A 27,828-nucleotide genomic window follows, 5' to 3' on the forward strand; every position below is an offset into this window, starting at 1 on the left:
CTGCTGTTGTTTTTTATTTGGTCGGGTTGTTGTCTCTTTGACACATTCCCCATTTCCATTCTCAATTTTAATATGTAAATTTTTGTGAAGTGACATGAGATGTGAAGAAGTTACTCCGTACAGTGATCGTTTCCGTTCCGGAACTATTTTCCTTTACTCCATTTGTGAGGAGTAGTATGCGGATAGGAGCTGGAACTGCCGAGTAGTTCGATAATAACTAGGTCAAGAACATGAAAATAATACGAGTCTCGACTGCATTTATTTATCAAGAATACTTAAAAAGCGTTCAGACTTCATCTGCCGAAACGTTTGGTTTTTGAATTTGCTCATAGCAAATGACCAATGGCAAATCAGGAGGACTCACGTCATATAGTTTTAAAAAATCTTTTAATGTCACCGGAAGTTCTAACTTGTCAACAGCAGGAAATATTGACGTGTCTTTGTTGACGGATATAATATGATTCCGTATTTTGGTTCGAGCAAGGTGTTTTAAGCTTGCAAGACGACCAGCAATTTGCAGGAATTCGTCTTCTTTTCCAAAGTTAAAACGGTCTTTAATATATTTATTTTCAACATATCTAATATCTGTTGCGGTAAATCTATAACCAGCAGCTAAAAAAGTTCTCAGAAATATTTTGTCCTTTACACAGTAATCGTTCTTTCTGAAATGTTTAAAGTGTTGTCCTAGTTGTTTCATGATATGTCTGAGACTATACAGGTTCGGGTCTACTCCATGTTGTAGCAACAGTACGGATGTTGTACAAACAAACCATGGAGGCGGAATCCATGTCGTTGGAAACTTAACTGTAAAGATTTGGCCTCTTCTGAAAAAAATAATTTTATATCTTTATTAGACTACCTTAGGAGAGATAGTGATACAATTACAATATTAATTAGGAAATAATTGATGCAAGCTATACTTTACTGCAGTTTTAACATGAATAGGCATTATATTCGTGATTATTTATGTGCCTGTACCAAGTCAGAAGCCTGTAATTCAGTAGTTGACGTTTGTTGCTGTATAGTGAGTGACATATTTGTTTTTTGTTCATTATTGTTTTGACATAGTATAGGCCGTTAGTTTTCTCGTTTGAATTTTTTAACATTTGTCGTTTCAAAGGCTTTTATAGTTGACTATAAGGTATGGGTTTAACTCACTATTAAAGGTCGTACTATTCTTAATTTCTGTGTCATTTGGTCTGGGTGGAGTGTTATCTCATTGGCAATCGTACCCCTCTTCTTTTTTTTTATATTAAAAGTTGTCAAGAGTAACGAAATATGATTGCATTAATTTCTTCCGTCCTTCATTAATAAAAATATTAACAAGATCTGTTTAACTTTGAAAGATGTATGAATACGCAACCACTTCCGCTCAAATTATATATTTATTCGGGATATCTTTTTCTATTCTACTATAACATGATAGTTGTATGATATGAATTTACCCCAGAAAGAGACATGGTCCCCATGATGTTGTATTGAGTTTCACACCAGCGTTCAAATACAATTCAAGAACTTTGATTAACAACTTTGGGTCAGGTGAAGGTTTGTTCAGTCCCCACAATGTGTTGGGATAACTATAGGGTCCAATAATCGCACGTGTGTCAGACGGATTTTCTATGTTGATATCCTGTGGAAGTCCCTGGAATCTGTTTACGTCCACGCCTACAAGAGATTTCTTTTCATTATGATATTTCTTTACAGAAAGAATTTAAGGACTGTTAAAAGTTCGAGATTACTGATTACCCAAGTACATTGATTGAAAACAAATGCATTCCTTAGACCAATTCAAATATCTTGTGCCAATTAGCTATGTTTTAAATGAAAATCATAGATTGATATACCCAGTGGCGGACCCAGAATTTTTCATAAGTGGGGGCCCGCTGACTGCATAAGAGGGGGTCCCCTCTGGTCATGCTTCAGTGATTCCCTATATAATCAACCAATTTCTTCCAAGAAAAGGGGAGGGCTTACCCTCTGGCCCCCTCAAATCCGCATTTGATACCCACCTGCATCAATAAGAATTTTCAGTATGTCTATGTCACAGTTGATAGCAGCACAGTATATTGGTGGTACATTATTGTGGTACTCGAGACTTGATTGTTCTCCATTAGCAGGATGATCGACGTTTGCTCCATTCTCTACTAGCCTTTTCACAAGTTTTAATTCACCAAAACTATATTGAATAAGAAATGTTTATCTTTACTGTAGTGTATTTCATATAAAAAAACAAGATGTGGTATGATTGCCAATGAGACAACTCTCCACAAGAGACCAAAAAACAGAAATTAACAACTATAGGTAACCGTACGGCCTTCAACAATGAGCAAAGCCAGTGCCGCATAGTCAGCGATAAATTCATACCGGTTTACCAAATTAAATTTTGATTTAAGTATGCTAAATGTAACGTATTAGCTACAAATAAAGTGATGCTTTTCATTGTAATTCTATTGTTGGCTCCATGATCTTGAAACATTTATTTGCAGATCAGCAAAGGCCTGTGATAAAGATAGTAAGATAATGTGGTATGAGTGCCAATGAGACGACTCTCCACCCAAGTCGCTAAAGTAAACCATTATAGGTCAAAGGACGGTCTTCAACATGGAGCCGTTGATATGTCTTTTATTGTGCATCAACTTATATAAGCATTGGCTGCAAGTGCAAATACCATAGAAGTTATAACCTATAATCAGCATTATGTCTTTGTTACAACACGATCGTTTTAATTATATACCCTATATCTCTTTTGTAATTCTATTCCAATAATTAGTTTTGTGCAGGCGTTGCTAATATTCGTAGTTTGTCAGTTCAGGTCTTAAAGATTGATTTTTTTTCTGCCGAACTTTCATCTTTTGAAAGTAGCTCTTTCAATCTTTTCATTTTTTTCTCCATTTAAAGTATTTTAAACATAGCTGTGGACATATTCCTTTGGAAGTCCTTTATACTGAAATAGGTAATAAATATGTTGTATTATAAGAAAAAAATACAAGTACTTATATGTGCTTAAATCCGTGTCATGTGTACTCCATTGGATAGTTGTTTTATTGGCTATCAAACCTCATCTTCTTATCTTTATATCCGCAAATCTCTTATCAAAATAATAGAAAAAGTTTTATATAAAATATAATAACTTACAGACAAGCTATTGTAAGTGCTGTTAGTTCTATCTGCTTTATCAACACACGGTCATTGCGACCAGAACGTTTTATAATCCTTTCTTCTGTCATAACAATTATTTGATCTACATCGTCACTGTCAGCTGTGTAAAAAAAAAATAAAAAATTCCGAAGTAGTCGGTATAGTTTCGGTTTGTGCCCTTTGAACTTAAGGACGCTTAACTATGGCAACAGAATACGCATGCTCGAAAATCCTTTCTGTGATTGGACAAAATGCTGTCATGGTGGGTGATTTGGTTGTGTTTGAAAAACGTCTCGTTAATTATATCGTGATGGAAAGCAAGTGAAAAACTATAAATATTTGAACTAGATCTTACAAAGATTTATATTTTTATTAAAATAATTGTTTCTCCAATAGCTCTTTGCATCCGTGACAGCTGTTTATTCGGGTCAATTATATAATTTTTAATGTAAACTTTGTTGTATGAACGTACATGACTTTTAGAACGCATCTACGCATGTGAGATTTCCGCGGGGTTTTAGTGAATGTAAACTTAAAGATACGAGGACCGAGAATACTGAACACAAACAGAGAAAACGTTATTTAAATGGTATCTTTGTGCTTCTGGAGGTTATCGAAATGATAGTTTTAAACATATACTCAAATTTAAATACGTCGGATATCTTTTTTAAAGATAGTTCTTGTTAATGGTGTATTTGAATCGGAACAAAACAAGTAACAAATAAAAAATATGTGAAAAATTGCATTCAAAACTATCATAAAGGTTCAATTAAAAAAAAAATTACCGAAAAAAGATACTACTTATTTAAAAATAATTTTTAACACCAGGAAAAGCAAGACTTCTTTCATGTAACCAACGTTTGTTTCGGTAGTGTATATTTTTCAACAGGGTACCTACTGTGTAACTGTGTGAAATTATCTGCCTTCCGTTTGTATTAACAAGAAAATTAACTTTAAACAGTTAACATTCCTCTGAAATTGTTACGAATATATGTTTAATTTTACTTATTCAATGCTCTTTCTTGATCGATTAGCATGATGTCCTACCATAGGGTAGATAACCAGTCGAAAAATTGTATAATTTGGATTCAAAAGTCGATAATATAAAAATTGTCTATGGAGTTGCATCTTTACTTATAATACCAAGCAGTACTCGCTGTACTAAACTAAAAAAATATGGGAATACATGAAAATATTTGAAAAGGTAACATTTAATTTAACCACATCAATTACAGCAAATGAATATTTTCTAAGAAAATGAATGCTACATTCTGTATGTATGTGCCTGTCCCAAGTCAGAAGCCTGTAATTCAGTGGTTGTCGTTTGTTTATGTGTTACATGTTTGTTTTTCGTTCATTTTTTGTCCATAAACTGGGCCGTTAGTTTACTCGGTTGAATTATTTTACATTGTCATTTCGCAGCCTTTTATAGCTGACTATGCGGTATGGGCTTTGCTCATTGTTGAAGGCCGTACGGTTACCTATAGTTTTTAATTTCTGTGTCATTTGGTCTCTTGTGGAGAGTTTTCTCATTGGCAATCATACCACATCTTTTTTTTTTATAGACATTAGTTCTCTTACAGATTTCCCATGCCGTTGTTAAAGCTGTATCCTTTCCGCACGTCTTAACATTATACTGCTGGACTTTTGAACTATGCTTCCTCAAGTATGTATTGTGTTCATATGAATGAGACCAGAAGTCTGCCATGTCCAGTGAGCGACAATGTTTACCATACTATCATAAATGTTTTGCAAATTGAATATTCCTTTGAATATTGTTATCACTGAAATAAAAAAAGAAAGTGACTTGATGCTATAAATTTCTGGTTGTAAAATGTCCCAACATATATATCTTCATCATATTCCTTGGCTATGTGGCAGTTAGGATTATTATGTTATTATTATTTCCCTTGTTTAAAGCTATAAATTTCATATTTCCTTATTTAATGATTTACATGAAGCTTATTCAGTATATATTTGTTAAATTACATAGCTTTTGCTATTTTAATTCATTGGTTAAAGATATTTATTTACATTGTAAAGTTTAATATTTGCATCGTTGCAAATTCTTTGGTTACCTTCTGTGAGAAATTTATATATTTTATATAACTGGTTTAAGATTATTATTTGGAATCCTCTGAGGACTGACATTCAGTCCAACCAAGGAATGTACAAAATGTATTTTATAACGAAACTAGTTTTAGTGACCATACTTATGTTATAATGAATTTCAATTTTTGTACTGTTGAAAAAGGACCTGGATTATGGGTTTTAAATAACACCTTATTACATAATGATGAATATGTTCAAAAAGTAAGAAATATAATTAATGAAGCTGTTCAAAGTTCATTGTATACTGTAGAACCTCTTGTATGGTGGGATAATCTTAAGTTTAGAATCAAAAAGTTCTCACAAGTTTTTTCAGTTAATTTAGCAAAAGAAAAAAAGAAAGATTTTTTTAAATTGCAAAATAAAATCCAAAGGATATGTGCCATGCAAGCAGACGGTATTGCTATAGATGTAACGAAATTAGAAAACTTAAAGCTTGAATTAAATAATTATGAGTTAGAAAAATGCAAAGGAGCAGTTCTACGATCCAAAGCAACATGGGCTTCTGAAAGTGATAAGAATACTAAATTTTTTTTAAATTTAGAAAAATACAAGCAAGAAAATAATGCTGTAAAAGAGCTTATAAATGACAAAGGTGATGTCATTGGTGATACTGATGGTATACTAGATATTGAATATTCTTTTTATAAAAATTTATATTCTTGTGTTAATGTAGATAATGTGAAAATGGAAGAATTCATTAGTTCTATTGATGTAAAAATAAATGAAAATGATAAAGATATGTGTGACGCAGAAATATTATATGATGAAATTACTGAAGCTTTGATGGCTATGTCAAAAAACAAAAGTCCTGGTACAGATGGGCTTACAACAGAGTTTTACTGTAAATTTTATGATTGTTTAAGAAATATATTATGTCATGTTTATAATAGTATTTATGATGAAAATATTTTGTCAAGGTCTATGAGAGCAGGAGTTTTAAGCTTGATTTATAAGAAAAAAGGTGATAGAAGAATTTTGAAAAATTATAGACCAATATATTTGTTACAAGTTGACTATAAAATATTGGCCAGAATAATGGCAAATAGATTTAAAAAGGTATTACCAACTATTATATCAGAAAACCAAACTTGCTGTATTATTGGTAGAGATATTAGTAATAATATTGCTAATGTAAGAGATATAATTACTTTAGTTGAAAATGATGAACTCGAAGGCTATATTGTTAAAATTGACCAAGAGAAAGCTTTTGACAGAGAAAGTCATGAGTTTATTTTTAAAACCTTAAAGAAATTTGGGTTTGGTGATGTATTTATCAAGTGGATAGAGATTTTCTATACAAGAATTAATAGCTGTGTAAAATGCAATGGATTTTTGACACCCTATTTTTGTGTTGATAATGGGATAAGACAAGGGTGTCCAATAAGTGCCCTTCTCTATGTTTTAGCAGCTGAAACTTTACAATGTAATATAAGGAAAAATGTGAATATATCTGGTATTAAAATTCCAAATACCACTGATGAAGCTCTTATTTTTCAGCACGCAGACGACACTACCTTAACTGTGTCTGACAAAAGTTCTATTGATGAAATTTTTAAAGTTTTTGAAATGTATGAAGCCAGTTCAGGCGCCAAAATAAATAGACAAAAATCAGAGATATTGCCAATTGGCAAAGGTAGAATAGCTGATAATGAAAAAAACAAATATAATTTACAAGTTTGCGAAAACTATATTTTATTGTTAGGAGTGTATGTTGGCAAAGACAAAACTGTTTGTGATCATTTAAATTGGAGTGGCAAAGTTAGTAAAATTAAGTCCTTATTGAATATGTGGATGCAGAGGCAATTGACAATACAGGGTAGAGTGAATGTTATTTCCTCATTATTTATGTCTAGATTATGGTATTCTTTGTTTGTAACATCGATGCCAGATCAAGTTTTACGAGATATTAAAACTGCATGTGTTAGTTTTGTGTGGAATAATGGTGCACACTTAGTAAAATATAACACCATCATTGATCAAAAGTGTAATGGAGGTTTACAGTTACCTGATATTGAATCAAAGATGTATGCATTTAGATTAAAATTTTTAGCCAGGTTTTTAGACAAGAATTATAAAGTGCTATGGAAGTCTACATTTAAATATTTTATTTCAAAAATTTTAAATATGAACTTATCAGAAGAAATATTATTCATTTCTTTACCAGAAAACTTGAAGTGTATTCCTAATGTTTACAAAGAAATGTTTAAAGGTTTTGATCTCTTAAGAGATGATATTGAATTTGATCTTACCACTGAAAATGTATATGATCAACCCTTATTTTGTAATCCAAATGTGTTGTTCGATGGAAAAACTGTTATATGGTATGATTTTATAAATGCTGGAATTGTTCAAGTAAAAGATATATGTTATGAAGTTATAGAGGGGTTTTTACCAGAAATGGCTATAGTTGAGATGATACAAAATGTAACTAATCATTGTGATATTAACAGTATTGTAAAAAGATATAATACTTTAAAAGTTGTATTGCCTAAAGAATGGACAGAAATTATTCATAAAAATATTCATAGGAGAAATGTTTCTCGCTCTATAAATATTAATGTCATTTTCAAAGATAAATTGTCAGAGTTTTCTATGTGTTCGACAAAAGAACTGTATTTGTTACTTACTAGTAAACTATGTCAGCATCCTATTTGCTATAAAAAGTGGACAGAAGTTTTTGAGATTGAAGAGAATGATCTTTGTAAAGTATGGAAAAACGTTAATTTCTATTGGAAACCATCTATTTTAATGGATCTAGATTTCAAAATAGCACATTATTGTATTTTCACAAATTCTAAACTTATGACTATGAAACTTATAAATTACAATGTATGTGATGTATGTGAAAAGGAAGTAGAAAATATCACTCATTTATTTCTATTATGTTCTGAATAAGTAGAATTTCATCTGTTTATGCAACAGAAGTTGTCAGTTTTATTTGATAATGTTGATTCTGACAAAATTGATAATTTAGTGTATGAAGAGGTATTTATGTTTGGTTTATTTGGATCTATCAAAGGCGTAAATGTAAGTTTTGTCAATTTCATGTTATCTGTAGCGAGATATTGTATCTTCAGAAGAAGGAATTTACTTAAAAATTTAAACAGTAATGTTGATCTTATTAGACTATTTAAATACACTGTAAAACATTATATAACTTACCTGTATGAATATTTGTGTGATGCAAAATGTATGAGAAATGTTTTTGAGAAACACTTTTTAAAAAATAATATTCTGGTACAAGAAACCGAAGGTGTCATAACATTTAATTTCTAATTATTGTGCTGATTATATATATGTGATTATACTTAAAACATTGCTTTGTGATAATTTTGTGTAATATGTAATATATCTGTTGTATATATATGTTGAAGAATTGAATAAAGATAAAAAAAAAAAACCAAGGAAAGCCAAGCTTTCCAGCCAGAATTTAGGTTAGTGCATTTGCTACATGCCTCCATAGTACGTAAGTGCATTTGCTACATGCCTTAATAGTTCCAGTTAATTTGAAGTCTTTGAATGCTCCATTTCTAATTACTTTTGGCATATGATAATAAAAGTTGTACTTTGTTGATTAAATTATATATTGTTTTCAGTTTTTATTTTCATTTACTTAGATATATTATAGCGCATCACTTTTGGCATCAGTCGTTTTCCGCACACATCAGTTTACAAACTAGAATTAGCTGTGGTCCGCATCCCCGAATCTTAGGCAGAATTGTTCCTGCTACATTTGGTAGTGCGGGTGGGGTGCGGAGTTATAAAGCAACTTTTTCTGGTTTGTAACTGATCAAAATTTATAAGAAATGGAGCAGAAGTTTGAGTCAATGTTTGGTGCCACTGGATATGACAGTCCTAATCAGAGCAGTTTTGAATAGTTATTTCTGGGGTATTTTATTTTCATAGTTTGGTTCATTTTGTAAATGTTTATTCAGTTATGATTAGGTTTGAGGAAAAACGTTGTTTGTTTGATGGTATCAACATTGATATTACAGATTATTTTGTTCATTTTGAGACAGTTTCTCTTTGGAATCAGTGGAATGAATTTGAGATGGCATGTCAGTTGATAATAAATTTGAGAGGTGATGCTCAAACTATTTTACGTTTCTTAAAAAGGCCACAGTTGTATGATTATGACTGCTTGAAAAATGTTCTCATTCAGAGGTTCAATCCTAAGGAGAGGGTGGCATATTTTAAATTTCAACTGCGAGTTTGTAGTTTGAAGGAAAATGAAACAATTTCAGAATTTGGTCAGCGTTTCAAGATACTTGCTCATAAGGCTTATCCTGATAATTTTTCAGATTTAGATGAATATTTTACTGACTTATTTACATCATGTTTGAATATTGAGATGGCTAAATTTGTCACTTTTAAACACCCTCATAGTTTAGATGAGGCTTTATCACTTGCCATTGAATATGAAGCTGTTCATTTTTCTGGTGATTCAGAGACTATTGATGAGACAGAAAGTTTAGATTGTTGTAAAACAGTTCATAACAGTTTTGAAACTTTAATTAGTATATTGAGGAGGCGATTGAGATCACGTAGGAAACATAAACCTAAGAGATGTTTTAAATGTCACCAGTCAGGTCATGTCAGGTCTAAGTGTCCAAATATGTCTATCAAAGTTCATGCTAGAGATGAAAGGTCTGCAGATAGTCAAGTAAAGCTCTCAGAAATAGGCGGGATGTTGAGGAATGATCATTGTAGTTCAGATTGTGTTACCTTTGTTTAATATGGTTGTTTTTACATTGTGTTGTAAATATATAGTTTTACTTTATATTCATTTCAATATACTCAGAGGTATCACGCGCCTCAATTTTGGCTGTTTGGTTTTTTTCTTTTCCAAGGGAGGGATGTTGCACATCCCAACTGGTTTTATTTTCATTTTCATTACTGGCTTGAATTATGGCTGATCTTCTGTGTAGTTTGAAGTGTAGACTGTTAGCTAGTATTAGTAGGAATTGGTTTGTTTTATGAGTTGTTGCTCGTTTGTCTGGATTGTAATCTCTAGCTAAATATTTATTATTTAGAGAGTTTACAGGAGACCGACTTCTTGACTTTTGTCATGGCTGAAACCAATAGAGTGGAAGTTAAGTTTGAAGTTAGGAACACTTCTAGCTTGTACAGATGGATCTAATCCATTATTTAGTACCTTGCACCAAATTTGGGCATCGTCCAACTTTATTTTGAGAACCTTGCTATTACATTTGGGCATCGTCCAAATTTATTTTGAGAACCTTGCATATAGATGGACCCGATCCATCTCCGGTGGTACACCCTTTGTGCTACCGTTATCAACAACGTTGGAGTGCGTGCAGTTAAAGAACCCGGTGGTACACGTTAAATGTGCCACTGTGAGATCAACACTGGTGGAGAATGCCTGGTACAACTTTTCATGTTGGATTTCAACCATTAGCAGTGCCGTTACCCTATATGCCGTACCACTGATTCTGAAGCCTACTTTCGAAGAAGACCTCAAGTCGCGTCCGCCAAAAGATGTACCTAATTCCGATGTGTGTTTGTGTATATGCGTTAAACAGTGACACTTATTTAAAAGGGATATTATCACATGCTTTTGAAAGACATTTAATCTGACGATGTTAGTTATCAAATGTTATTCCATTTACATTTGTTTTCGAGGGAGGAGGAGGGTTGCAGATTGGTGAAGTGGTCTGCATTGAACAAATTGAACGGACTCGTTATTTAAATTTTACTGATATATATTTGATTCAATGTTTACATGACATTTGGATTTTGCGTGTTCAGTGTGGCAGATACATTCATTTGATAGACATTTTAGTGTGCAGACTTTATTTATGAAATTTATCGTTTGTCTTAGGGGGGAGGAATGTGGCAGTTAGGATTATTATGTTATTATTATTTCCCTTGTTTAAAACTATAAATTTCATATTTCCTTATTTTATGATTTACATGAAGCTTATTCAGTATATATTTGTTAAATTACATAGCTTTTGCTATTTTAATTCATTGATTAAAGATATTTATTTATATTGTAAAGTTTAATATTTGCATCGTTGCAAATTCTTTGGTTACCTTCTGTGAGAAATTTATATATTTTATATAACTGGTTTAAGATTATTATTTGGAATCCTCTGAGGACTGACATTCAGTCCAACCAAGGAAAGCCAAGCTTTCCAGCCAGAATTTAGGTTAGTGCATTTGCTACATGCCTCCATAGTACGTAAGTGCATTTGCTAAATGCCTTAATAGTTCGAGTTAATTTGAAGTCTATGAATGCTCCATTTCTAATTACTTTTGGCATATGATAATAAAAGTTGTACTTTGTTGATTAAATTATATATTGTTTTCAGTTTTTGGTTTTCATTTACTTAGATATATTATAGCGCATCACTTTTGGCATCAGTCGTTTTCCGCACACGTCAGTTTACAAACTAGAATTAGCTGTGGTCCGCATCCCCGAATCTTAGGCAGAATTGTTCCTGCTACAGCTACATTCACAGCATAAATCTAATAACGAAAGCGTGTGAATATATTCAAAGGTTTATCAAAATTGCACATGAATAATGATATATTAGTTTAAGTTGTTTCTACTACAACTAACAGCAGAAAAAGGTTTTCGTTCTGTCTGAAAATCGTTTCAACATTTTGAGATATATGAGTTATTTGTTGTCCTTCTTTTATACGCAATTTAGTGTTTATGAGTAAATTGTCATTTCATAAAGATTTTCAGAAAAGGCACAATTTCCAAAATATTATAATGTACTACATAACAAATTCATCTTGAAATTAACAGGGCTTATAAGAGAACGACCATTTACTTCAAAGTATGGTTACTTCCTAAAAAAAATTATATCCGTAATTTGATAAAAATAATAAATCTGATCAATCAGATGACAAAAAAAAAAACCATTCTGGATCCAGATTTTCCCCATACCTTATTTAAATTTTGAAAAAAAATAATTTGATTGATAGCGTCAAAAAACTAAATAAAAATGTTCGCGCTTTGTGTGATTTTTTTTCTTCTGACGTCCGAATCAATTAACATCGAAGTCGAACGCACAAGCTACATGTAGGGTTCGAAATAACAACCCCAGTGTTGACAGTGACACAGTAGACTGACGCACTGGGTAGTTAAATTCGTAGACCACTCGGCCATCGATGTCCCTATTGTACTCACCAAATTTTACTTCATTAAAGGCGGTGACAGTTTGGATTCCTAAGGCTAATTTCTTCTGATTGTGAAGTTATAATTCACGGAGAATGTAATGATGTAAAATGAACATGCAAATATTTAAACCGCTGCCATGGAACACTGAAATCCATTAATACATATTCTTTTTTAGTCGGGTCATAATATAAGTTGTCATATTATGTATTATAAATCAGAAGACCTTATAATATTTAAAAGTATTTTGCAACCAAAAATCATTGTAAATATTTGCTTAACGGCCAAATTTTGATTATTTAAACTACATGTATGATATAAAAGTTTTACTCACCTCTAACCACACAACTTACAGGTAAATATTTTCACGTTGTGTAAATCTTTTCTATTTTTAATCAGGTATATAGATAACACCTCTTACGATAATGAGTCTATATTTCATTTTACCCAGATCATTATCATTTAAACTTGATCACATAGTCATGCACCTGAAAATCGTTTTCCGATATTTGGAAATGAAATTGAGAATGGAAATGGGAAATATGTCAAAGACACAACACCCCGACCAAAGAGCCAAATGCCACTGATGGGTCTTCAACGCAGCGAGAAAATCCCGCACCCGGAGGTGGTCCTCAGCTGGTCCCTAAATAAAAATATGTACTAGTTCAGTGAAAATAAAAGTTGGGCCTAAATGGCAGATCAATGTACTAAATTAATCACAACTTTTATAGATTCGGCACGATTTAGAGCTTGTTGACTACGGTATTTGTCCTGTGTATTATGTCTTTTGGGTATTTTCGACGCTGGCTTGTGTCGCGTTGCCATTTGCCTATCATTTCCTTAAATCAATAATGAAAAAATATTGAAAAAAATCGCCGACACTCCTACATGTAAACCAGAACACATTTCAAAGATATAAGATTATCTCGTTTTGCCCAGTCGTATCTTAAACGGCAAATAGTATTTTTTTATAGAAATATTAAAATTCAACTACAAATACAGAGATAAGGATATCTTCAAAATTGCTTTTTCAACGGACACACAGTCGGTATTCCAATTGCAATTAACTGTGTAAAAAAATTTCAGAGATTTTTTCATCTTCCAAAGCTTAAGTGTATATAAGCATAATCACTACTACTACAGTTACCATTCCGCCAATTCAAATGCTATCTTATGTGAGAAACGGCCAGTTTCTGTAGTTGACATGAGTCAAATAAAGATCCTCTATTCAAAGTTGTTTATGAGCTTCAAAGAAGAAAAATATCAACAGGGAAATAATAATTGAGCAGTTCAGATATATCTTCAGTAAGAGAAGCCCAGACATTGACCACAGTACATCATTTCTTCTCCAGGTTGACATCAGGACAAAACACCTTTCAAATAGTGGCCTTAGTAAATCTGAGAAAAAGTAACCTAAGTTGGAGTTCTTGGCGTTAAAGTTTTAAATGAAATCAAAATTTCCACGAGTACCTACTTGGCTACAACTCAACTGTAGTTACGGATAACAATCAACTCACTAAATATTAAGGGTGTCACACGTGGAGCAGGAATTAATTATCCTTCCGGAGAATCTGTTTACTCCTGTGTTTTTGTTGGGTTCAATCGTCAGATTTCTATAAATTGTTAAGATGACTTTTTCATCCTTTTGTCGTTTTGGTTTTTTGACATGGCGTTGTCAGTTGTGATTTTTGAATGTTTTATAGGTTCCCTCCCTTTCTTTATTTCATTTATGTATTGACGTCAGCATTACTTGATGCTTTTGGATACAGATGGATCGCAGTTCTATCCGCCTACATTATCGACATTTTATACAGATTAGGAAAGGATATGAAGATGCTTATGCATTTTCTATATTTCCACATATGGGGCTTGTTGTGCTTCATCTTCCGGAGCACATAAGATCACCCCTAGGTTTTGGTAGGTGTATGTTGCTTAGTCATGAGTTTTCTATGTTGTGTTTTGTGATCAGTTATTTGTTTGCTTGTTTGTGTGTATGTTGGGTTTTTTTTTGCCATGGCGTTATCAGTTTATTTTTTACTAATGTGTGTTGAATGTCTTTTTGGTATCTTTCGCCTCTCTTTTTTTTATGATTTTTTAATCTACTTGTATGTAGATCATATACCATGCAGGCTATCTACAACTTGTATGTAGATCATATACCATGCAGGCTATCTACAACTTGTATGTAGATCATATACCATGCAGGCTATCTACAACTTGTATGATACATTACTCATCGATTACTTCTAATGAATCAGTTGATCTGTCAGTTTCAGCTTAGACATTAGTTACTAGTAAATACAAATCCAAACAACGCAGACAAAGATTCATAAATGAGTGGATTGTCTGGATGATAGAGCACAGAAACCCAGGTACTAGTTAACAACAGCTAAAATTCAATGCAAAGGGTTACACTTGAAAAAAATGTCATGATTATGACCAGAAAAACGCATTATATAAGTTATCAACTGTATCGTTACTACCAAATAATGATGGCGGTTGTAAATACTGAATACACATTTGGTATAGAACGTAGCTTTCATCGAAAGTAGTAACACATGCACTTGAATATATAAGCTTGAGAATTCCAAATGAAGTTCCTGTTGGAAGTGTTCATAATTTAAATAGTTTTGCCATATTTTTTATAAAAATTATATTCTGTTCACTGTCAGCATCGATATCCAGATGTATGGTATTTGTTTTAAATGATTGCTTAGCTTCTTTCAATTTTTTCAATATTTTCTAAATATTTTTTTTTAAACGGCTGAAATGGGAATATAAAAAAAAAAAAAACAACACTTTATTCACGCATGGGAATGTCGGTCAATCTGTAGGATGACACATATGTTAGAAAACACAATATATATCAATGAAACTCTTAAAATAACATGATATCAATCTCCTCGTTTTTGTAAGCTTTTTATTGCTTTATATATCGCTTTCGATGTATTTTTTTGTTGGCTACCGATGATCTTTTCGTTGTTTTTCTTTATGTTGCCATGGTATTGTCGATTTTTCCTTTACGTTTTATTTAAGATTTTTAGGTTGGTTTTTTATTTGTGCATTTTTGATCATTTTATTTAGCATCAGTTTCAGGAAACGTATTCTTTTGCTAAGAGTGTGTTTGCTATGAAATAAACTCATAATATATATCAGAATTGAAATTTTATATGTACACCAGACCCGCGTTTCGTCTACAAAAGACTCATTAGTGAAGCTCGAATTAAAAATGTTAAAAAGGCCAAGGCCAAATAAGGTACGAAAGTGAGAATCATTAATGACCAAAAATTCCTTAAAGTTTTGCCAAATACAGCTGAGGTAGAAAAAGCCTTAGTAAGTTAGTATTTAAAAAAAAAATCTATATTTTTCATTAGGCAAACAAGGGCTTTTCCTTCTGAGACAATTATGGAGGTACCTTTCTCTAAAGTCATGAATACTGGGGTTTCGCTCACAAAATGTGTTTTGTGCAAGTTGCCGTTCGTTCTTGTATGATAGGCTGAACTGAAAATCATCGAAAATGAGGCTTTAAATAATTCAAGGCAAGACATACTATTATGTGTATCATATAGTAATCATCGTCTATGTTCATAGCAAACAATCGATGACATATCAGAAGGACTCACGTCATATAGTTTTAAAAAATCTTTAAGAATTGTTGGAAGTGTTAACTTGTCGATAACCGGAAATACTGATGTATCTTCATTTACGGATCTGATATGTTTTCGAATTTGTGTTCGAGCAAGGTGCTTTAACCTTGGCGTCCTTCCAAAGTCGTTCACTATTTGAAAGTCCGTTCCACTTTTGAAGTAATCATTTTCATAGCGATTCATATCAGAGACGGTTAAATCATACCCAGCAGCCAAAAATGTTGCCACAAATGTCATGTCATCAATACAGTAATCATTTTGTCGAGAGAACATGCAGTGATCTCTTTGTTGACATAAAACATCTCCAAATTTGTACAAGTTCGGGTCCACTCCATGTTGTAGTAACATTATTGCTGTAGTACAAATAAACCAGGGACCGGATATGTGTAAGGTCGTTGGACGATTTGCCTCATAAACTTTACCTCTTCTGTAATATATAAAAGATATAAGCTTTCATAAAGAGGCTTCATTTACGATATGACTGAAATACATCATGTGCCAACGATTAGCTGTCTGACTTTTCTATGATAGTTATTATACATGACTTCAAAACGTTGAAGTCGATGTATGACATTAAACCAGTTACACTTAATTCTCATCCAAATTATATTCTAGTTATACAACCTGAAAGTCATTGAGTCAATTATTTGAACATATGATTTTTGCACCAAGTTTATTTTTTTTGCACATATAAAACATGAATGTTGAGAACAAATTAACAATAAATACAATAGACCTGTACGTCCTGTAATAGAGATCGTCGAAGTTCATGGTTGAGATAATTGTAACTGTCACTACAAAACTATGGTAAATTGGATAGGAACAGAAATTTTGCCTTACAAAAGATCACCTACAGCCCCAAAGAGTTGTTGGAAGGGTTCTCAACATGCAGAGAGCGTGTCATTTCTTTTGCTAGTGGAATCGTATGTGAGATCCTCATTCTGACCGTAAGTTACAGCGTACTTGTACATCCCGCACAGTCAAACGAATACCCTTTTCAACGAGGATTTAAATGCTTGTCGGAAAGTGACCACAAGCCCTTGTCCCCCATTGTGTTTCCGATATACAATGTTAAATGATATACCACCAATAAGTATTGCTTTAAATTTAAATTTAAAATTGATAAGAATAGCTCTGTTTACTGACACATTTTCTCTGTGTATATTAAATAATTATATTTTCTATAAATAATTTCAAATGCATTGTCTATCATTATACATTTTCCCATTTATTTGTATTGTAGTCCTGCCATGTAATGTTGTCATTTTAATGTTATATTTAACATTGCCATGAAAGCGGAAGGTTTGACATGCCACAAAACCAGGTTCAACCCACCATTTTTAATCTTAAGATATCCTGTGCCAGGTCGGGAGAATGGCCATTGTTATATTGTGGTTTGTTTTTATGTGTGTTGCATTTTGCTGTTGTATTTCTGTTGTGTCGTAGTTCGCTTATATTTGATGCGTTTCCCTCAGTTTTGGTTTGTGGCCCGGATTTGTTTTTTTCTCGTCGATTTATGAATTTCGAACAGCGGTATACTACTGTTGCCTTTATTTAGAAAATATTGATCTAGAACTTGCACACATAACACACAAGTATTAACGTCAACAATGTATTTTTATCATCATCTGAGCAAAATAAATTTAAACCATGTTTTACTCTCACTGCTACTTAAGGTTATACCAAATACATGTACCTTGACTAAAAATAATTTGGCTGTTTAAATTTTCATTTTCATAAAATTTTGAAAAAGTATTTACTTTGACCCGTCGACGAAAAATAAAAAAATAAAAAATATTAAACCACACACTTTATCGGGAAAACTTAATTGGATTTATCAGTTTGATAAATATAGATTCCACAACTGCAACACGTGTATAACAATAGTTCTCCACTCGAGACTGTTAAATTTAAATATTTAAAGCGCGAGGCTTGTAGAGCTTTTTAAATAATTAAAATTTCACTGTTGAGAGTGGAGAAATATCGTAATACACGAGTTACAGTGGTGGAATCACTTTCTCTAATGATTTTTGTCCTTCCTTTTCAAAGATTTGAGGAAATTTGTGCCTTTTTTCATGACGTCACAATAAGAAAATTCAGAAGAAAACAAAAAAGTTTAACGTCACTACTAAATTTCAACCAATCATTTGCCGAGAACAGATTTTTCATCATTTCTCATAGTGAGGAGAAATATTTTTCTCACATCGGTCAGGAAATGTAAAAATAGCACAAACATTAGAGAAATATAGATTCATACACTGCAATAAGTGTATTACGATATTTCTCCACTCGAGACAATTAAATTTTATTATTTAAAGCGCGAGGCTTGCCGAGCTCTTTAAATAACTAAAATTTAACTGTCGAGAGTGGAGAAATATCGTAATACACGAGTTATAGTGTAGGAATCTGTTTCTCTAATGATTTTTATCCTTCTTTTTAAAGATTTTCAGAAACTTGTGTTCTTTATATGCGACGTCATCAGGCATTGTCTCCTTTTTTCATGACGTCACAATAGGAAAATTCAGAAGGAAACAAAACATTTAGACGTCATAATCAAATTTCGACTAATCATTTGCCGAGAAAAAAGATTTTTCACTAGTGAGGAGAAATATAAAGATTTTTCACTAGTGAGGAGAAATATTTTTCTCACACCGTTCAGGAAATGTGAAAATAGCACAAAAATTAGAGAAACACTGATTTAGATCATTGAGAAGCTTAATACTTCCCTAACAATAGAACGTGATTAAAACGTTCAGCTGATTTATACAGAGTTATCTCCCTGCAGTGTGATGTATCACCTTAAGCTAACAATAGAGTCAAGAGTATCGCTTTTACCTGAAATAATTTCAATCATTAGAGAACGTAATGAAACATGTAATTATAAGCAAGCAATTTATCTTGAGTCAGTCTAATCAAAAAGATCTAAATTTGAATTCCAAGGTTCAAGGATTAAGATTCTTGAGGTTATTTTCTTGTATTTTTTGTTACGATCTAGACCAATTCACGGTCAACAGAATGGAAGGCGACCATCTCTGCTTTATGAGCGTTCTTACAATTTTTGATTTCATGACATATAACTAATAATAAAATGATACCCAACCAAGAGAATCCAAAAATCAAAAGAGACCTTATAAATACTTATAAGGATTAAATAAAAACTCCTTCATTTAACTGAAAAATCTAAAAGACACAAACAAAAAATTAATGATGCTGCGAAGCACTTCATACCTTTTTGAAAGTTGATCTTGTATATTTTAATAATCTCTAATGATTTTATTTTGATAAAATTCAATAAAAATCTCGACAAGTATACATAGTAATTAAAACAAAACGTGTTTAAAAATGAAATCAAACTTACCCTAAAAAGAGACATGGTCCCCAAGATGTAGTGTTAAGTTTAACGCCAGCATTTAAATACTGCTCTAGTACTTTTAAAAACATTTGAGGACCACCAGAATGTTTCGAAAATCCAAAATACTGAAGCCGATTTGGACCAATGATTGCACGTGCGTCAGGTGGTTTCTGTAAATTGATACACTGTGGAAGTCCCTGGAATCTATTTATATCAACTCCTGCAATATAATACACTACATATGCTTAACAGGAATGTTGGAAAATTTGAAACAAGAAAATCAAATTAAAAAATATAGAAAATATAGCTGTTTTGTTGTAGTTGTATACAGTGATAACTTTGCAAAGAATTATGGATCGACATAGAGGTAGACACATTTTAAAGAGAGGAATCAGGTACCATAGGGACATTCAAACTCATGTGTCGAAAATAATCCAACAGACAACATACAACAGTACACAATACAAAGCACATGCTTATTTTGATGCAACCATCAATTCTGTTCCCAAGGATACGAGGTCGTAAAACCGAAATATCAACTAAGAAATATTATTTAGTTAAATATGTTTTTCTGGTTGATTATAGGGATAGAATGATCTATTGAAATGTGAGCTAACATTATTTGACAGTTATTTAAAGAATAACAGTACTGTAGTCGATTTAACGGTCGCAAATGCAGTTTCACTGGCAACACGTAGCAGAGATAGTAAAACGGAATGTTGCGACCGTCAAATCAAGATTAACGGTGGCAACTCTTCAACTACAGTACTGTTATTTAGATTATAATGCCTAATAAAAAGAAATAATGCGTTAGAGTTTGAAAAAATGTATAAATTTGACATACAAAAACCTTCCCCGAAACTTCATGAATAATTTTGGCGCAAAGACGTCATGGCTAAAAGTGACGTCATATAAATGAAACTCTACAAACTGGAGGATATAACGTTACCTCTACGATTCAAATTCGGATAAAATCACATTAAAACGGCGAATTCGAGGTAGGTGTTGTTTTATTTTCGATAATATTGTAGTAATCGAACATTTGTTGATCCAATCAATTCAAAATAGCGGGTCCGATCTTAGTTACGCCTGGTCAAATGTGGATTTGACGGTAATTTTAGCCAATGAAAAAAATTGTTACATATAAATTGCATTAGAAACACATATATTTGTCTAAAATTTATGTACGACTCTCATTCGATTTGCTGCTTATTGATATTCTTTTCCAACAATTACTTGCCAATGGGTACTTCACTCTAATTTGAACTTGTGTGTGTCATTGTTTGTTTTTCTATTTTGTATCACAAACCTAAAAAAATTATTTGGGTATCTTATACTATTTATAATGATTTTTACCTTATTTTACATAATTTCCAAAAACCACAGAAGATACAAGTGAGCGACACAGGCTATTGGATGGAGAGTTGACTCATTGGCACTCATACCACATCTTCCTATATCTACTAACAACTACTTTGCTGGTCTTGTCTAGTTTTAAGTGCCACACAACCTGTATTATGAAACCAAGTCTAATTCCAGTAATGCGGCGCCATCCTGTGCAAGACATTTAAAGTGCAATGAACACTTGAAAGAACCCAATATATTCAAATGAGTGAAATAGAATGCTTTCTTTTTATCTCAATTATGATGAAATTGATAAGACCACTAATGATTAATATTCGATGACTATTTATTTGCCAGCATTCCAAGTCAGTCTTTTTATAATAAACATATTTATAAAGTGTATTTTGTTAATTCATCATTTTCTCTCAATTTTAAGGGCAAGTGAAGTTCTTTAGAAAATATTCTAAGGAATACTAATACACATTACAATAGTCGCGTGGACTTTAACGATCAATATATTATCTTAATCAAACTATTATAACAACCATGAATATCTGTTTTAATAACAAAAAACCTGTCCGTTGGAAATGTAAGAACTACCATTAGAATAACAGATACTTTCCAAAAACTTATGTAATGATTTACTATAGTGACGAAAAACGAGTAGCCAACGTAATGTCTACTGTACCAAAAAGTAAAATCACAAAAATACCGAACTCCCAGAAAAACTACAAAACGGAAAGTCCCTAATCAAATGGCAATATCAGATGCTTAAACACATCAAACGAATGGATTACAACTTCCATATTCCTGACATGGTATATAAATATTCTGAAGAAGAAAATGGTGGATTACAAAAGATAGAATCAAAGTAGATACAAATGGAATATCTAAATGCATAAGCAGATAACAAACTGACTACCCCAACCTCTGCAATATACTACGTACCTGCATCTGTAAGAAGTTTCACAATTTCCACGCTACTGTTATTTGCAGCATAGAATATGGGTGGCACACTGTTTTCGTAATTTGTATGATGATCTCCTCTGGCAACTAAATTAACATCTGCACCTTTCTTTATCAATTCCTTAACAAGTTTTACATCATTATTCCTGTAATATAAGTTCAATAAGATGTTAACTATAATTGCAAATGATTCATGATATTATCAAGGTGAAAAAATTACGTCTTTATTCCCTTTGGTCTGTATTTTCTGATATCCCCTTTGGTTTTAATACAAATAAAGACGATAAAAATATCCCGGCTGTATAATTTGTTGATTTTCAAAAAAATGTGCAGAATTTATCTTTGTTTCAAATAAAGTAAAACTTGGCATGAGTAAAGTTTTATCTTGTCCAGTATTACAAACAAACTGTCATCACAAATTTCATGGCATATAAGAAAAAAACAACCATCACTGTTAGTTAATCAATCCAATTTTCACCACTTTACCTATGTACAAGCTTTAGTATTAACCATGTTACCTGAAGTTTCCAAAAAATATTCTATAGGAACACCAAAATAAAAAAAGAAGGGTGCTTTGAAAGAACTAAGATAGATATTTGTTTATGACCTAGATTTTTTTTACTGCAATAAAATGTAGGATTAATATATCCTACAACTGTCTTATTCAAGGGAATATTTTCCTTTTTATACTTATCGTTTTTAGTAGCTCATCTGGCCTGAAAGCCATATGAGCTTTTCTCATCCCTTAGCGTCCATCGTCGTCGTCGTCCGTCGTCCTCTGAAACCACTAAGCCAAATTTAAACAAAATTGGTCACAGTCATCATTGGGGTATCGAATTTTAAAAAATGTGTCCGACAACCCCGCTTGCCAACCAACTGGCCGCAATGACTTAAAATTGAACATAGGTGGTAAATGCAGTTTTTGGCTTATATCTCTGAAGCTAAAGCATATATATAGAGTAAAACGGTTGATCAGGTTTAGATCTATCTGCCCTGAAGACGAACCAGACAACCCATTGTTGGGTTGCTGTCCCTGAATAGGTAATTTTAAGAAAATTTTGCAGTGTCTGGTTAATATCTTCAATATTATTATAGATAGAGATAAACTGATAACAGCAGTACTGTTCAGCAAAGTACAATGTACGAATAAGTCATCATGGCCAAAATGGTAAATTGACCGCGTAAGGAGTTATTACCCTTTATGTTCGATTTTCAACAATGTTTTTAACAATTTTTGTAATCTTTTACAAAACTCGTCTCCCCTTAATTTACTGGGCCAAATAGATTTTTAACTTTGGCACACTTATTACAAGAGTATCTTGTTGAAAAGTCTATCCAATGACCCTGCCAGCCATTATGTCTGAAAATAAAACTTAGGGCTTTACAATAGAAGTCTACGGGAAACGTATGGAAAAATTGTTAAAAAACAATTTCAAATGGTCACAACTTGAACACTAATCTAAATAATGATAAGGGGTCTTTAGTAACTATTGTTAGACTACACTGGGATGACATGCTTTAACTACGAGGCTAAATTAAACACAACTTGGTCTCAATCACTATTGGGGGTATCTTATACTATTTATAATGATTTTAACCTTATTTTACATGATTTCCAAAACCACAGTAGATACAGGTAAGCGATACAGGCTCTTGAGAGCCTCCAATTTTATTTTCTTACGCTTTACACTACTATTGCATATGCTCAATTGAAAGATGAAATACACTGTCTCATTATAGAGACCTTCATCTGCATAAGTGGATATCATGGATTCACCTTTCTTGTTTGAGTCATGCGAAATATTTTTTTTTGAAGAGACGTACTGATTCAAAAAACAAATACACGGAGGGTAGAGTTTGGATGGCTCTTTCGGCAGATGTTGATATCTCTATGGTACAAATTGTAAATCCCAACATGAAGAACTATCTATGTACACAAATGAGACATAAAAATGACCAAAATAAATCTTGCAAAGTTCTTTAATTTTACTGATAGATAAATTGATGATCGCCTGTCACTCAATAACCAACATTTTAGTGAGTGCTTGCATATCATATACCAAGTAAGTGAGTTTGAAATTAAGAATATTACTGAAACTTAAAAGTCTGCTTCATTTCTATATCGTTTCGCCGTTGGTGAGAACAGGTGAAACTGAACATGATAAAACTCCACTCCATCGGCAGGACAAGCACTTTGGATATGTTCCTAATGTTGTAACTACCATCCCCTTCCATTTTAATGAATGTGACCTACCGAATAAGCCTTTAACGGCTTTGTAATAACATGAACAACACAACAGGTGCCATTTGTGTTTTATCATTTGATTTTGCCATTTGATTAGGGACTTTTTGTTTTGAATTTTCCTCGGAGTTCAGTATTTTTGTGATATTACTTTTTTCCATTAAACCAGACGTAACAAATGCTCGACTATATGAACCAACGGAAGTTATAGGTTGTACTTTGTAAATACAGCTGTTTCACAAACCACGCCTCTTTCGGGGAGATATATAAATTCGAAGATATTTCGTTCTGTTCACGTACTGGTTCTCAGATATGATCTCTTTGTTGCATCTCGTAGAGACATTACTTGGTAATGTTACCAGATATTATATAGATGCATAGCGGTCAAATTTAAACAAATAGTAATACATACAAACTTTCCATTCTAGAAATAACTTTTTTCAAAACTTCATAGTAAAAATGGAACAGTTTTAGTTATAAAAGGAGTTCCTATTGGAAATTGCATTGTCGATATTTACAAAAATGCAACGTATATCCAATTAATACTTACAAACAAGCAATTGTCAATGCTGTTAGTTCTGTATGTCTTGTCCATCGATCAACTGTATCACTATGACGATGTTTCGTTTATATCTTTTCACGCATAATAATTGTCTGATCAACATTATCGCTGTTTGCTGTAAACACAAAAGAATAAATTATCAACCCTTCTTAAAGTATCAACTGTAATACATTTTGGGAAACCTGTTCATGAAACAATACAATATCAAATAATCTTCGTTATGACTCCTATAAACTATACCGTTAATTATTTAAAACTTTTCTGTCTTTCTCTATTATTGTGGTATATCTTATTTGTTTTATCGGTTAATATATTGTACAGCTTGTTCTTGTATTGTACTGTACGATTTTCCAAGGTAAATGGAAGGTTCAGCGCTCACAACTCTGTTAATCAAACCCCGCTACGTTCTGAATGTACATTGCCAAAGTAAGGAGCCTGCAATTGTAGTTTGTTGCAATATATCATTTTGATTCTTCGTTGATTTTTGTGTACACATATATATCGTTAGTTTTTTACTTTTCAAATTGAATTCTTTTTCATTTGTAATGTCAATGCCTTTATAATGTTATATGCGGTATAGATTTTGCTCAGTGTTGAAGATTGTAAGATGGCCTTGAATTAAATAACTGCTACGTCATTTTTTCTCTGCTGGAGAGATGCCTCGTCTCGGATATTTTAGTTCTGAATGCTAATTGAATTTCTTGAGTTTTCCCCTTTTTACTTATTTGATTCGATCGTCAATAACAAGTTTGTGGTGAACGAAACGTGCGTCTACCGTACGAAATGTTAACCTTGATATCTATGATGAGTATATTTACAATCATACTACATTACCTTTTTCATATTCAAGAGAAAAATATGGAGTCTGCATAGGATTTGTTTTAAAAGTGCAAAGGTTTTTCGTACATCCTTGTCTTAAAATCTGTCATCATATTTCTCAGAAAACATAAACGAACCTCTTTATATTTGAAGTAATCTTTGTTCGTGAGTTCCTAAGACCTTAGTGCCGTTAGTATCGCATAGCCCTACTTGTACAAAATTTACCAAAAAATGTATGAAAGAGACTTCTAAACATTTGAAAAAGGGTATTTACCTAATTCAAAAGTAAGAATTTACTCACAAATCATAATGATATTTAGAAAAAAAAATGCTTGCATGAAAGAATGAAATTTCACAACATTCATGGGATTCAGACCAGGTGTTTCCACCAGGTACGCATCTGAAATGCCCTAATGATTCAATAGTAATATACAGTTATTGTGTGGTCAGTTTTATAAATTTCCTGTTTACAAAACTTTGAATTTTTCGAAAAAAACTAAGGATTTTCTTATTCCAGGCATAGATTACCTTAGTAGTATTTGGCTCAACTTTTTGGAATTTTGGATCCTCAATGCTCTTCAACTTTGTACTAGTTTGGCTGTTTAAATATTTTGATATGAGCGTCACTGATGAGTCTAATGTAGACGAAACGCGCGTCTGGCGTACTAAATTATAATCCTGGTACCTTTGATAACTATTAACACCACTGGGTCGATGCCACTGCTGGTGGACGTTTCGTCCCCGAGAGTATCACCAGCCCAGTAGTCAACACTTCGGTGTTGACATGAACATCAATTGTGTGGTCAGTTTTATAAATTTCCTGTTTACAAAACTTTGAATTTTTCGAAAAAAACTAAGGATTTTCTTATTCCAGGCATAGATTACCTTAGTAGTATTTGGCTCAACTTTTTGGAATTTTGGATCCTCAATGCTCTTCAACTTTGTACTAGTTTGGCTGTTTAAATATTTTGATATGAGCGTCACTGATGAGTCTAATGTAGACGAAACGCGCGTCTGGCGTACTAAATTATAATCCTGGTACCTTTGATAACTATTAACACCACTGGGTCGATGCCACTGCTGGTGGACGTTTCGTCCCCGAGGGTATCACCAGCCCAGTAGTCAACACTTCGGTGTTGACATGAACATCAATTGTGTGGTCAGTTTTATAAATTTCCTGTTTACAAAACTTTGAATTTTTCGAAAAAAACTAAGGATTTTCTTATTCCAGGCATAGATTACCTTAGTAGTATTTGGCTCAACTTTTTGGAATTTTGGATCCTCAATGCTCTTCAACTTTGTACTAGTTTGGCTGTTTAAATATTTTGATATGAGCGTCACTGATGAGTCTAATGTAGACGAAACGCGCGTCTGGCGTACTAAATTATAATCCTGGTACCTTTGATAACTATTATAAGCATGGAGAGTTAGGAATTCCTTTGAGGGACATGAAACACCGATAACAAGGTGGGTTTGTACGTTGAAAAACTCAGAATTGGAAAACCTTTGTTGATAAGTTCATTTCACTTCCTTGGAAATATAATTGAGATTGCAATTACTTTTTGAATTTGATAGATGTAAAAGAAATATATGCACATGATGCATATCATTTTTGTGTATCATGTAGATATAACAGAAAGTTATAAAGAAATAACACACACATCTGATTTTGTATCTTACAAATTTGCCAAGCTGTGTTTAAAGCTGTATCTTTAGAACATGTTACTCCATCGGAGTTTGACAAAAGTTGTCCCATATTTTTTTCCTGAAAAAGAAAAATTAACGACAATGTTCAATGCTGCAGTAAAGAAAGAAAAACAACCGTTGCACTGTTGCACTTCAACAAAATTCAAAGCCAAAACGAGAAGTTATCATTTTTTTAATCTACGCGTTAAACATATTGAGTAAAGGAGGAATTCATCGCTCATCTAAGGTCAAAACAATCTTCTGTTATACACAGTCTTGCATAGGAGAAGTAAAATTAACAAATTTGTATTGCTCCTGTCTTTCAACAACAGTTAACGTAAAAGCAGTGCTTGTATTTATGACTTTAGGAGCCTGTAATTCAGTGGTTGTCGTTTGTGTATGTGTTACATATTTGTTTTTCGTTCATTTTTTTATATAAATAAAGGCCGTTAGGTTTTTCGTTTGAATAGTTTTACATTGTCTTATCGGGGCCTTTTATAGCTGACTATGCGGTATTGGCTTTGCTCATTGTTAAAGGCCGTACGGTGACCTATAGTTGTTAATGTCTGTGTCATTTTGGTCTCTTGTGGACAGTTCTCTCATTGGCAATCATACCACATTTTCTTTTTAATATCTTCAGTCGCGAGTTTACACAATTTTATCTGCTAGATCCCGATCATTATTTGCTCTGATATTCTTTTTTTTTCCTTCCTTTTCTACAAACAATCATATATATATATATATATATATATATATATATATATATAATATATATATATATATATATATATATACAACTCGTCTAAACAT

The 27,828-nt window shown here is 32.5% G+C and overlaps 2 protein-coding genes across 5 annotated transcripts in view; both read right to left on the bottom strand.

Annotated features, from left to right (window-relative positions):
• Positions 1-240: 240 nt before the first annotated feature.
• LOC139528630 (uncharacterized) lies at positions 241-12,907 on the bottom strand. Of its 2 annotated transcripts, none has more exons than XM_071324697.1 (6): positions 12,735-12,907; positions 4,720-4,922; positions 3,136-3,259; positions 2,010-2,176; positions 1,446-1,665; positions 241-824 (listed from the first exon to the last, which is right to left on the bottom strand). In XM_071324697.1, the coding sequence occupies exons 2-6, from the start codon at positions 4,844-4,846 to the stop codon at positions 287-289; spliced, it is 1,176 nt and encodes a 391-aa protein (XP_071180798.1). In that variant the 5' UTR covers positions 4,847-4,922; positions 12,735-12,907; the 3' UTR covers positions 241-286. The 2 variants fall into 2 exon arrangements, with proteins under 2 accessions (XP_071180798.1, XP_071180799.1); XM_071324698.1 differs by lacking the exon at positions 12,735-12,907 and adding an exon at positions 12,413-12,568.
• A 3,039-nt stretch (positions 12,908-15,946) lies between these two features.
• Positions 15,947-27,828, bottom strand: part of LOC139528635 (uncharacterized) — a 34,661-nt gene continuing 22,779 nt past the window's right edge. For 2 of the 3 annotated variants that reach the window (XM_071324710.1, XM_071324709.1), the window contains exons 2-6: positions 27,013-27,097; positions 24,502-24,628; positions 21,692-21,855; positions 19,406-19,619; positions 15,947-16,474 (exon numbers count right to left, since the gene is read on the bottom strand). In XM_071324710.1, the coding sequence (XP_071180811.1) occupies positions 15,973-16,474; positions 19,406-19,488 (585 nt within the window). In that variant the 5' untranslated portion in view covers positions 19,489-19,619; positions 21,692-21,855; positions 24,502-24,628; positions 27,013-27,097 and the 3' untranslated portion in view covers positions 15,947-15,972. Of the gene's footprint in view, positions 16,475-19,405; positions 19,620-21,691; positions 21,856-24,501; positions 24,629-26,993; positions 27,098-27,828 lie in introns of all 3 variants that reach the window. The other variant, XM_071324711.1, reaches the window with a different exon arrangement.

Source organism: Mytilus edulis, chromosome 6, assembly GCF_963676685.1.
Source record: "Mytilus edulis chromosome 6, xbMytEdul2.2, whole genome shotgun sequence".
NCBI lineage: Eukaryota > Metazoa > Mollusca > Bivalvia > Mytilida > Mytilidae > Mytilus > Mytilus edulis.